The sequence below is a fragment of the Taudactylus pleione genome, unplaced genomic scaffold (genome assembly GCF_031769625.1).
Source record: "Taudactylus pleione unplaced genomic scaffold, aTauple2 ptg000313l, whole genome shotgun sequence".
Classification (NCBI taxonomy): domain Eukaryota; kingdom Metazoa; phylum Chordata; class Amphibia; order Anura; family Myobatrachidae; genus Taudactylus; species Taudactylus pleione.
The window spans coordinates 7,898,665-7,912,356 of record NW_028284714.1 but is presented as its reverse complement, the minus strand read 5'-3'; the positions used below and the strand labels follow the sequence as shown (position 1 = coordinate 7,912,356).

The 13,692-nt window shown below is 37.4% G+C and overlaps 1 protein-coding gene across 3 annotated transcripts in view; it reads left to right on the top strand.

Moving 5' to 3' along the window:
* Window positions 1-13,692, top strand: part of LOC148510712 (N-acetylneuraminylgalactosylglucosyl-glucoside beta-1,4-N- acetylgalactosaminyltransferase 2-like) — a 301,958-nt gene that overhangs the window by 238,648 nt on the left and 49,618 nt on the right. For 2 of the 3 annotated variants that reach the window (XM_088442514.1, XM_088442517.1), the window contains exon 9: window positions 4,513-4,653. The exons of the other annotated variant lie outside the window; for it this stretch is intronic. In XM_088442514.1, coding sequence (XP_088298640.1) covers window positions 4,513-4,653 — 141 coding nt within the window. The remainder of the gene's footprint in view (window positions 1-4,512; window positions 4,654-13,692) is intronic. 3 annotated transcript variants of the gene reach the window in all.

The window sequence follows — 13,692 nt, the reverse complement described above, 5'->3', positions numbered from 1 at the left end:
ATCCCTGTGAAATCTCCTCTCAGAGGGTGAACTTATCCGCTACTGCTCCCTGAAACAATAGCCATGACTGACTATATCCAAGAGAATTTTGAAAAAGGGTTTATTCTCCTGATGGTCTTCTCTACCCCTGTGCATTTTTCTCCAAAAAATTCAATCTGACTGAGTGCAACTACTCTATTGGGGATCAAGAGGTTCTCGCTTTTAAGTTAGCCTTGGAGGAGTGGCGCTATCTTTTGGAAGGAGTTGTACTTTTCCATTCTCACAGACCACAAAAATATTTTATACATTAAGACAGCCCATTGTCTGAATGCAAGGCAAGCCAGATGAGCTCTCTTCTCACGCTTCAACTTCAAATTGGCTTTTCACCCAGGGGTCCAGAACCGAAATGCTGATGCTCTCTCTCACTCCATGGAGCAAGAAAATTAGACTATCTCTGCTGAGAAGCATGTTGGGAAAACTCTTGTCAAGCACAAATTACACAATAAACTGCTACTTTGGGCTCATGCTTCCTGTTTTGTAGGTCATGCAGACATACAAAAGACCTTTAAGTTCATTTCCAGATCTTACTGTTGGGCCTCTCTCAGAAAAGATGTCCAAGACTTAATTGCCTCTTGCAACAAGTGTGCCCAGCATAAAGTGCCTCAACAATTCCCAGCTGGGCAATTGCTTCCTCTCTCTTGTTCCACATCAGCCGTGTACACCTCAAATGATGGACTTTATTACCGATCTTCCGGTTTCAAATAAATTCAACACCATCTGGGTGGTAAATAAAAGAATCTGAAAACACATTGTACTAAAATGTAATATACACATAAAATAACATATCACCCAAAAATAATAATAATTTTAGCACCATGTGTTTTCATTCACGTACCCTTTTATTTATCTGTACGTTTAAAGTTAGGGGTGTCTAACATTAGGAAACCCAGGCTGCTGTTATTGTAGAAGCGCTTTTTTGTCTAAAAAAAAAGTCATTATCATCTGGGTGGTAGTTGACTGGTTCACCAAAATGGCTCACTACATGCCCCTCACCGGTCTTCCGTCAGCTCACAAGTTGGCTCAGGAACTCTTCAGACTTCATGGACTTCTTCTGGAAATCAAGTCAAACTCAATTTCTCCACTGCCTACCATCCCCAGTCCAATGGCCAGACAGAAAGAGTCAACCAAGATCTGGAGTAATTTCTTAGTCCATACGTATCCTCCTCTCAGGACAACTGGGCTGAACTGCTTCCTTGGACGGAATTTTGTTACAACAATCAGTACCATTCTTCATCTGGTTCCATGTCCTTTTATGCCACTTATTGCCCTTACCTTCCAGTTCCTGAGTGAAGGCCTCAGAGGTTCCACCTGCCGATAGCACCTTGCAGCACTTTCCAAGATGTAGAAAGTGATCCGCTCCTCCCTCGTGAAAGCTCCTGATCGGTACAAGAAGTTTGCTGACACGAAGAGAGCAGTTCACAGTATCAATCAAGGAGATAGAGTTTGGCTCTCTACACAAAATCTGTGGTTAAGAGTTCCATCCATAAAATTTGCAGTCCACTACATTGGGCCATTTATCATTGAGCGTGTTATCAACCCAAACTCAAGCTACTTGCCTTCCTGAGGATGCCTTCCATATTTCTTTATTGAAACCACTTATAATCAACTGGTTTTATTCAGCACTTCCAAAAGCACCCAAAGTCCAGACTCATCATATAGTTGAATATGAAATGGCTAAGATTCTGGACTCTAGAATCCGTTATGGATGACTTCAATACTTGATCGATTGAAAGTGCTATGACCCAGAAGAATATTCCTAGACTTTTGCCTCTGATGTCCATGCTTTTCAGTTGATCCGAGCATTTCATGCCAAGTATCCACATAAGCTAAAAAGGTGTCCTGGGGCTACTCATGAACAGGGGGTGCTGTCATGGTCTGGACCCAAAAAAATCTTTTTACCTCTCCAGTGTCTGTCCAGGCTAGCACTGAGGTCTGTTCATCCTATACATCAGTCCCGCATTGCACACCGCACATCACTACCACTGCACATATCTCCCGGCTGGGGTAGAGCTTGTCTGTGCTGCTACTGCCCAGTCCACTCAGTGTCCTGTCATTGAGCATGGAGATGGCTCCCTGAAGCTCCTTGCTCATGACCTGTCTCCTCAGCATGATGGTACAGAAGCTGCACGCCAGAGTTCCCTCCAAAATCACAGTATAGGTGCAGCCATGTTGGACTCCACTCAGAGCGCTGCTCCCAGATGAACTGATTGCAGCATCCAATCCCTGGGGATCCATCCTGATAAATTTAATTTCCTGATTAGCTCCTGTTGCCAGTAAAATTTTGCTTTTGCTTAAGTTAAAGCTCTGTGCTGAGCTCTCAGGTACTCTGTATCTGAATGGTTCTAGTCCATAACATGCCAGTTCCAAGTCTGGTAATTAAGTCTCCAATTCCATCTATACTCCAGTCTGGTTTTACCACAGAGACTTGCTCATTCCTATCACCATTGGTCCCAGTTGATATCTCCAATATTTGGTCCCATTTGATATATTCAAACATCGGTCTCAAACCGATCCAGTTCTTCAATTCACCAACATCGCTCTCAAACCGATCCAGCTCTTCATTACCAGTCTCATATAGTTTCTACTCAACAATCCAGCATCATCGGTCCCATTCCAATTCTGCTCATCTATCCAGTATCATCAACTCCAGTTATATTCAGCCTGCTCATCAATTCCACATCATCAGTTTCAGTTCTCATTCCAACCTGCTGTTTAATAAAGACATTAAATTTCTGTCCTCGGCTTAGGGCCCATCATCCTCTTCAGTTCCTCTACCTCCTTACATTAACACAAGGTAATCCTGGCTCAAGCCACCCAGTTTCACCCATGCCTCCCAAGTCTCCTCTTCAGCTTCCTTCTCAGTATCAGACCAATCCCAACCCTAAGGAGTGACACGATGCTTGCGAGATATTACGCATGCCCACTGGAGCCGGCCAGGATGTGAGACACAGCCCATCAGCACTAGGCTGATGTGCTGTAGGGTTTGGCAAGGATTGCTGGAGAGGGGAGTTTTCACTCCTCCACTCTGGCAGGTAAGATGTTAATACATCTCGTTGGTAATGCTTCCTGCCTCACCTCAGTAAAAAGCTATGATCCGTACTCTATAATACATCTCCCCCTGAGTTCCATAACATATTTATGTATTTATATTTATGTATTTATATACTGTGTAATTTAAATTGAAATAAATTTATTTCACACATAAAAAATTGTAGTGTCCAATTCTGCTTTTCTTATGTGAAAAACTCACTTAAAGTGATTAAAGAAGGAGGTTGTTCATTGGACAAAGTCCTGGCCATACAGGGTACTCTTTATCCACATTTAAGGTTTTTGTCAAAGTTGCATTTACAGTACTGGTATAAACACTAAAGTCCGTGTTGGATATTATCACGTATTGTATATTGGTCTTTGGAAGCCATTTGGGAAGCTTTTGTTTATCTCTTCGGCCACAATCTTTAGATGCATATTGAACTCATTGTTTTACAACCTTCTTGAGTCTCTACCCCTCCCACTCCCTCTATCACTGTCAACCACCAAGTCCCTCTAGTCCGTTGAATGGACATCACCCTTGACTCCCCAATGTCATTCACTCAACATACCCACTCCCTTACCAACTCCTATTGGGTCCATCTCTCAACCATCACTAGAATTAGACCCTTACTTTTCTGTAGATGTCACCATTAGTCCACTTCCTAATCATCTTCAGCTTCTTCTATGGCAACCTTCTTTTCTCCCTCATCCACCTGTCTCTTTTTTAATAATTCCTTAAACCATGCTGCCAGACTGATCTTTCATTCATTCTACTTTGCTAATCCCTCCACTAGTCCTTTATCTACTTCAGAATTCAATTTAAACTCCTCTTCACCCTCAAACCACTCCCATCTACAGCTTCCACCTTATCTCCCTCCACTTACTCTCCCATCCTTTTCAGTCAGCTGGTGATTGATGCCTCTTTTCGTCTTTGCTTATCACCTTTCACTCCCACCTCGAAAAACTTTTACTATGCTGCCCCTAATATTGGGAACATTCTCCCTTTCTTCATCAGATGTTTCCCCAACTTCCACGCCTTCAAACAGTCTTCCAAGACTCAGCTATTCTCTCAATATTACCAGACCATCCTGTGATCCCTACATATCCCTTGTTGCCTTACCTACTTTGTGCCTTTCTAGTACGATTATACAAAATGTTTTCTCTTAGAATGTAAGTACTCAGCAGCTCCCTCTCTCCTCCTATATACACCATTATGTATATGCATTTAATTAAGTTTTCACTTGTAATAATGCATAGGTATTCTGGTTACACTTGAATCATCGCTCTGCACGGTGCTGCAGAACTTTTTGGTGCACTATAAATAGATAATGATTATTGATTGATAAATAAAAAGAATGAAAATAATGGAAAACATATTGTTCTTGAAATTTGCAATTTTCTGTGTAATCACTTACCTCCCTTACTTTCTCTGTAATGTTGAAGGGCTGGTTTGCTGGAAGGAACTTGGCAGTTTCTCAAGTCACCACCAAATATTTCCTGTGGGTTGATGATGATTTTGAATTTACTGAAAGTACAAAAATTGAAAAATTTGTACAGATACTTGAAGACACAGACCTGGATGTGGTAATTTTTTATTTTTCATATATGTAATAAACAACTTAAGAACACAATAGTTATGTACCAATGAGCTTAGCAACTGCAGTTCTGACTATTAGGTGCTTTTGAACTCAAAAAGTATCAATAATTGGAAAAAACAATCATCAGTATAGTGATTCCTTCGTGGGGCACTCTTTTGTACATAAATGATTTGTTAGTATAATTAAAAATTAGCTTTTAATATATCTCCAATAAAAAAATAGGGATTTTTTGTGCTCATTTATAAAATATCTAATTGAGCTCCCTTAGCAATTACTCTCATGAATTTATAAAAATAGATCTTTTATAAGAATTAGCATAAAGTATGTGGTGACTATGCTTGTTTGAATTCATATGCTCATATAGCTCCTGATGGGTACATAATATATTATAATAGCAGGGTCAGGTACAGTTCGTATGACATATAAAAATTGGAAATAATAATTGGAAATAACTCATAAATTAGAACTGTATATAATAATAACTACTCGGTCATTTGAGATAAAGCTATACATTGAGTGTGATAATAGCGTGTCTGCTGAGTATCATCCCAAATTCATATACCATGTATGGCCAAACACAAACACATATGCAAATTATCCCCGGCTTGCAACAAATTATTTAATCCTATTGCCGGGTTGGATACTACCGCAATGTAACCAAAAATATATAAATATACACATAAAATGCTAGCAGAGTACTCTGAAAAAAGGGGAGAGCAAAGACCACCCTGTAGGCATAAATATCCCAGATGACCTGATACTGATTTATATCAGGATAGCAATCCCAGATGACATACTTAAATATTATAAACTACTATATGCAGATAATATCATGTTGTGTCACATAACCTCATAAAAATTATAATAGTAAGTACGGAGTACAAGTACCTGGTCCCCTCTGCTGTCCAGGGTCTTCTATGAGTGGACACCTGGATTAGAGAGGGATCAGGAATAACTCAGATAGAAAATAAGGGGGAGGTGGGGGACACTCTGCTAGCATTTCATGTGTATATTTATATATTTTTGGTTACATTGAGGTAGTATCCAACCCGGCAATAGGATTAAATAATTTGTTGCAAGACGGGGATCATTTGCATATGTGTTTGTGTTTGGCCATATATGGTATATGAATTTGGGATGATACTCAGCAGGCACGCTATTATCACACTCAACGTATAGATTTATCTCAAATGACCGAGTAGTTATTATTACATACAGTTCTAATTTATGAGTTATTTCCAATTATTATTTCCAATTTTTATATGTCATACAAACTGTACCTGACCCTGCTATTATAATATATCATGTACCCATCAGGAGCTATATGAGCATATGAATTCAAACAAGCATAGTCACCACATACTTTATGCTAATTCTTATAATAGATCTATTTTTATAAATTCATGAGAGTAATTGCTAAGGGAGCTCAATTAGATATTTTATAAATGAGCACAACAAATCCCTATTTTTTTTATTGGAGATAGATTAAAAGCTAATTTTTAATTATACTAACAAATCATTTATGTACAAAAGAGTGCCCCACGAAGGAATCACTATACTGATGATTGGTTTTTCCAATTATTGATACTTTTTGAGTTCTAGTTACTAGATTCCAGGGAGCACCTCCAGCATATAAAATGTATCTTATGATAAAATTATGATATAAGATATGATATATATGGTACCTATTGCTGGTTTTAATTATAGATGTGAAATATAACACTGGTTAGTATTCCTGTGCGGGATATTCTGGTTTCTTTGGGATAAGTTATGTTTACTGAGTCTCTACACTCAGCTCTTATATCCTTCGCACGGACATAACCAATATATCTCGAATCTTTAGTCATTTTGATATATTCCCCCTTTATTATAACATTTTATTTATTTATTTTTTTCTACTGTCAAGCTGACGCTAAAAAATTTCGTATTTTAAGCTCTTGTCAGAATTATCCTCAAAACGTGTGGTAGAAGATTTGGATAGTATTTTTCCTACTATTACAAATTTTGAAGAAACTGATCCAAATTGGGAGGAGGATTTTGTTAAATTAAAGAAATTATTGTACAAACAAGTAAGGACCAACTGGGATCTTATCAGTTTGGAGAACTATCTTAAACAGAAAATAGTACCAAGGGGTTTGCGCCCCAAAGTATTCCCAGCATTTAATTTGGCTTCTGACAATCTTAAAACTGAATGGGAACATACCCTAACCAAGTGCTCACTGGAATTAATTGGTATTCTGATCAAACACAATCATCTGATTTTAGATGAGTGTAAAAGGGAGATCAATGGTTTGGGGAAAAAAATGGAAAAGTGGGAACAAAACAATGTTTTCCAAAAAAACTTTGACAAAAACAAAAATGAACTAAGGGAATATGAGAACTCTATTATAGATCGGAAGAAGCACAAATTCATTCGGGACAAGAGAGATTTTTCCACAGGAAACATCTATAAATGGAGAAAATTCCAAGTCAGAAATGAAGGCAACAAAGGAGATCTATATACTTCTTCTGAAATGGACTCATCAGGAAGTGAAGACACAAATGGACGAAAGACTAGAACTAGTCCATATCATAGGAGAGATTTAGACCAAGGGCACCCCTCCTCTACCTCTACTTTTTTAGAGGATTTCAGACTACCACGAGGGAAACCGCCAAGAGAAAAACAAGGCATGGGAAGAAGAGGAAGAGAACAACAAAGATGGGAATCAATGTCTCCAGCCCATTACCAAATGAGAACCCATGTCAACAATTAAATGATGGATCTCCTGAATTAAAGATAATCAACTTGTCCAGACAGATCTTAACTGACTCACAAACTAGTGTTCTATGCAAAGGTCTCTCATTTTCCCCTTCTAAAACTATTAATCATTTCCTATGGGAAAAGAATTTACAACTGTTCGGTAGAAAACTGTTACTTGCTAAATTTCACGCTAATAAAGAAAAAATGATAATTCTGATATCAGTATCTCACAATCAGAAACATGTCCCAATATCCCTTTATCAGGTGCAGAGCATAATCGACTCTGGCCAACTGAAGACTTGGCTATGTTGGATATTTTGGATGATCTCTCAGATGAAAGCAAGAATATCGCTGCTTGCTTCGCTAGGAAAAGACCTATATGTAAAAAGAGATCTAAATTCTTTCCACCTGACAATATTAGCCCTGAAACCAGAGTATTCCTTAAACTAGTATCTGAGGAATTTGACCAGATACACAAGAAAAAGAAACTATATGGTATCCCTAACAACTTAACTTTATCAGAAAGAAGAGCCATTAAGGAAATCAGGGAATGGGATGATATCGTAATCAAACCCTCCAACAAGAGGGGCAACACTGTATTATGGCCAAGGGACATATATTTAAAGGAGGCAGCAAAACAGTTGGATAATACAAAGTGTTATCACAAATTACTTCTGAATCCCACGGAGAATTATATGGAATTGTACACCAGGATTATAGACCAGGCCTTTCAGAATGGTACAATAATGAAGGAAGAACATTCATTTCTCCAAGTTTCAAACCCTAAGATTCCTACTTTTTACCTCCTGCCTAAAATCCATAAAAACATGCAAGAACCGCCGGGTAGACCTATTGTGTCCAGTATAGGGGGACTTTCTGAACATGCGAGCATTTTTGTAGATGTACACTTAAGATCATTTGTTACAGAGTTACCATCATATGTAAAAGACACTTCAGACGTACTAAAAAGACTAAATGATATTAAATTGGAGGACCATCAACTACTAGTGAGTATGGATGTTGAGGCATTATATACGTGTATATCACATGATTTGGGTCTCTCTGCAGTGGAATATTTTCTTAGGATGGAAGGCCTTGGAAACTTTCAATCATTTATTCAGAAACTCTTACATTTTATCTTGAACAGAAATTATTTTGTATTCAACGACCGCTACTACCTCCAGGTAAAAGGAATGGCTATGGGGGCAGCCTGTGCACCCACATATGCCAACCTCTTCCTGGGGTGGTGGGAGCGGGAGTTGGTGTTCAAAGATGGTAACGATCCCTTGACCTGCCATGTAGTTACATGGCTCCACTATATAGATGACATCTTCATCATATGGGATGGAACAGAGGATCTCCTATTTGAATTTGTGTAGAAATTGAACACGAATGATATCAATTTGAGACTGACTTCAGAACACAGCAAGAACAAATTGTCATTTTTGGACTTAAACATCTATCGTGACAAAAATAACATGCTGGCAACAGCATTATACAGGAAAAAGACAGCAACCAATAGTGTTCTCCTCAGCTCGAGTTCGCACTTCCCTCCAACCATCACAAACATTCCAAAGGGAGAATTCCTACCATTAAAAAGGAATTGTTCAGATGAAGAACAATATCATACACAATGTATAGAACTAACAGCACAATTGAGGGAACATGGCTAGAGCCACAGGTTAATCAAAAGATCTAAAAACTCATTGAGGGGAATAAACAGAGGTTTATTAATCTTTGGAGGTCATAAGGAACAGTTACAGAATTAAATTAGATTCATTGGTGATTTCTGCAATGAATGGAAAGAACTTAAGAAGGCCATACAAAAATACTGGCCAATTTTGCGATCAAACCCAGACCTGGCAGCAAGATTAGGTAATGAAGTATCCATGAGTTGGAGGAGATCGACCAATTTGCGAGACACCTTGGTGCAAAGTCACTACAGCAAGGAGAAAAAAACACCAGAACATGGTATCAGGGGAACTTTCCCTTGTGGGGCATGCAAGGCATGCCAATACATCATGTCCATGGAATCTATAGAAGATAGATTTGGCCACACTTATCATATATGGGATCATTTCAATTGCAAATCCACCAATATGGTATACTGTTTGACATGCTCATGCAACAAAAAATATGTTGGTATTACAACTCGTATGCTAAAAAACAGGATTTTGGAGCATGCGGGCAATTTCAGAAATGTGGATAGAGATAAGAGAAATATGAAACAAATCACCACTGTGGCCAAGCACTTCTACCATCAACGTCATGATCCTAATCACAAATTGAAAGTGTTCTGTTTAGAAAAAATTAAATTGGGTATAAGAGGAGGAGACTATATGAGCGAACTTCTGAGGAAAGAGAGTGAGTGGACCTTTAAATTAGATTCCCTCTCACCTAATGGTCTCAATGAACACATAAACTACAGTGTGTTTTTATAATGCATATATGCCCTGTATCCTCATTATCTCTCCCCTTTTTTGGTACAAGTCAGTGTTATTTAATATTAATGTAAGACTTCTGTTATCAATTTTATTATTTATGTTGATCACGAGTGTGATCTGACCTATTATAGACCATCTTTTGCCCTTTGCCAATCCACCACAATTATACACTTTTTAAATATTTAGTATTTATCATTTACACATATTTGCACATATTAGGGTTTTTTTCTCGGATTTTGACGTGTCTTTCATAGCAACATTTATCATTATTATTATTAATAAAAATATTTCACTTTTTTTTTTTTTTTTTGCTTTTTCAGTATTATCCATTTACTTTTGTGGTGATATAGGCCCTCATTCAGAGCCGTACGCTCTGAGCAGAGCGCATGCTCTGAATGAGGGCCGCCCTCCATAAAAATGGAGCGTCCTCCTGGACGCTCGTATAGCTGTGGGTCACCACCCACAGCCTATACGAGCGTGCAGTTTGATGGCCGCGATGGTTGTGACCATCGCGACCATCGAAACTGCGAGCCGGAGCCTGCGGTTGAGGTTTTCAACCGCAAGGCCCGGAGTGATTTTGGCTCTATCAGAGCCAAAATCACTCCCACTGACATCACTAGTAATGTCAGTGGGCCGGCTTCTGACGGGAGGTGTTCCCTTGGGAACGCCCCCGTCAGAGAGGCACGCCCCTGGCACGCCCAACAAAGGGGGCGTGCTGTCAATCAACATCGACAGCACGCCCCCTTTGATCAGACACAACGAGCGAAGGACTTTCCTTCGCTCATCGCGTCTGGCGCATGCGCACGACGGAGCTCCCTCCGTCGTGCGCATGCTCAGTGCAGACCATCGACCCACTTGCGAGCGGACAGCCACTTGCGAGTGGGTCTGAATCAGGGCCATAGTTGTTGTTTTTTTTTTTTAACGTTTGGTTTCACGTCTTATTTTTCACCATTTATATCACTATTCACATAGTTTTCCACATTGTAACAACAACCTCTTCATAATTCGACACCTTACACTATTAAGACATATGGATTTATTTACCTATGTCTATAATCAACATTGCTTTAATAGGAGTTTCACACTATAACACTTGGTATTTGTGATTTCACATTATATGTGTTATGCATGTTGGTATGTGTATACATAATATGCATTGTACTTGTACTAGGTTATATATATTTACATATAGTCACCCTTTCACAAAAAATTTTTTTAATATTATTATTTATTTTATTTTTTTTCACTATATATACAAATAATTTTTATTAATTTTTACATTGATAAATGTTGAATTCTTTTTATCATTAGAACTCAGCAATTTGAGATAAGTAGAATTAAACTCTATGCCAATTATACCTATCAATTTAATATAAAAGTTATATATTTTATTATATATATCTTTTATTATTTCTTATTATTATTCATATTCTTATATTTAAATATTTTCTAGTATATCGTTTAGTCATTTATATGATTAATACTTAATATATGGAACATTGTTTCATCTTACTAAACATATGGTATATCAAACATGTGAAATTTAAATTTATGTTGATATATCAATGATCTGACGTTCATGTATGATTCTAGTTTCAATGGGATTCAAACTGATTATCATTATTACTGTTATTCTTATTTATTTATTTTTATATTTATTTTAAATTTTTAATTTTATATTTATTTTTATTTATCAGCTGCTGTATAATTGGTGTGTTCTCTCCATTATAGGGTATATTCTGCATGTACTTTGTTTAAATTTGGCAGTTAAATGATATTTGTTTCTTTCACAATATTAATTAATTTGTTTGTTTGTTTTTCCCCTTGTGACCTATAACAGAAAGTAAGATTGCATTAGATGCAAATTATATAATATGTTCAAGAACAGGATATCATTGCAAAACCCTTTTCTCTCTCTCTACCTAACAAATTTGGATCGCATGATTATTTAAGTGATTATTTGATTGCCAATTTCTGTTGTTTTAAACGTTTCAGCAAGCTTACAAGATGAATGTTACATTTCTATTATACCATTCTAAACACAGCAAATAGTTTTCCACACTTGCTGTATATGATGATATAAGAACACTTTTGTTCTATTGTTTTCATTATAATTTTTGTAAACTGCTGGTTAATTATCCAGACCATTCTCACATGCTGTGAATAATCCCACATTAGAAGCCTGTTTAAGACAGACCTGGATATGAAGAGTCAGGCTGTATGGTGAACAAGCCCGTTGTGGTGAAACACGTGAGCAGCAGGGTGTCAGGCACAATCCTTCAGTCATTTTAACTCAGGTACTCTTCTTCGGGTGGGTCGTGACCTGGTCCGGTGGCGCATTCAGATTTCTGCAATGCTTTCAGCAACAGACACTGCCTAACACCACATATGGATCTGTGTCCCCCACCTCTCCCTTATTTTCTATCAGAGTTATTCCTGATCCCTCTCTCATCCAGGTGTCCACTCATTATAATTTTTATGAGGTTTTATGAGGTTATGTGACACAACATGATATTATCTGCCTATAGTAGTTTATAATATTTAAGTATGTCATCCGGGATTGCTATCCTGATATAAATCAGTATCAGGTCATCTGGGATATTTATGCCTACAGGGTGGTCTTTGCTCTCCCCTTTTTTCAGAGTACTCTGCTAGCATTTCATGTGTATATTTATATATTTTTGGTTACATTGCGGTAGTATCCAACCCGGCAATAGGATTAAATAATTTGTTGCAAGCCGGGGATCATTTGCATATGTGTTTGTGTTTGGCCATACATGGTATATGAATTTGGGATGATACTCAGCAGACACGCTATTATCACACTCAATGTATAGCTTTATCTCAAATGACCGAGTAGTTATTATTATATACAGTTCTAATTTATGAGTTATTTCCAATTATTATTTCCAACTTTTATATGTCATACGAACTGTACCTGACCCTGCTATTATAATATATTATGTACCCATCAGGAGCTATATGAGCATATGAATTCAAACAAGCATAGTCACCACATACTTTATGCTAATTCTTATAAAAGATCTATTTTTATAAATTCATGAGAGTAATTGCTAAGGGAGCTCAATTAGATATTTTATAAATGAGCACAACAAATCCCTATTTTTTTATTGGAGATATATTAAAAGCTAATTTTTAATTATACTAACAAATCATTTATGTACAAAAGAGTGCCCCACGAAGGAATCACTATACTGATGATTGGTTTTTCCAATTATTGATACTTTTTGAGTTCTAGTTACTCAATTCCAGGGAGCACCTCCAGCATATAAAATGTATCTTATGATAAAATTATGATATAAGATCTGATATATATGGTACCTATTGCTGGTTTTACCTATAGATGTGAAATATAACACTGGTTATTATTCCTGTGCGGGATATTCTGGTTTATTTGGGATATATTAGGTGCTTTTTTCAGCCCTCTGGATCATTTATACATACCGTAAGATTCCATATTCATGAGGTTCTTTTGTGCTAAACATAGTATAACTTTTCACTTACAGTAATATACTGTGTATATATAGAAAGGCAACACATTTTGTTTTGCACAATTGCACCTATTGTGCACACAGGTGCCCATCTGTTCGCTAGAGTATTCCTCTAGGTGTTGCTTGGATAGGATATAAAATTTATCCTGTAACTGGATGGTCACTCAGTCACATTTATTTTCGCATCAATGGTCTACATGATTGGAAGTTGACAGCACTATCAGTACCCAAAATTGACAAAAATAAAGTATACGTATACATTAACATACACATATCTAAAGTGCAAATGTTAGTGAATTTAAACCAAATTGAAAGAAGTACAAATCTCA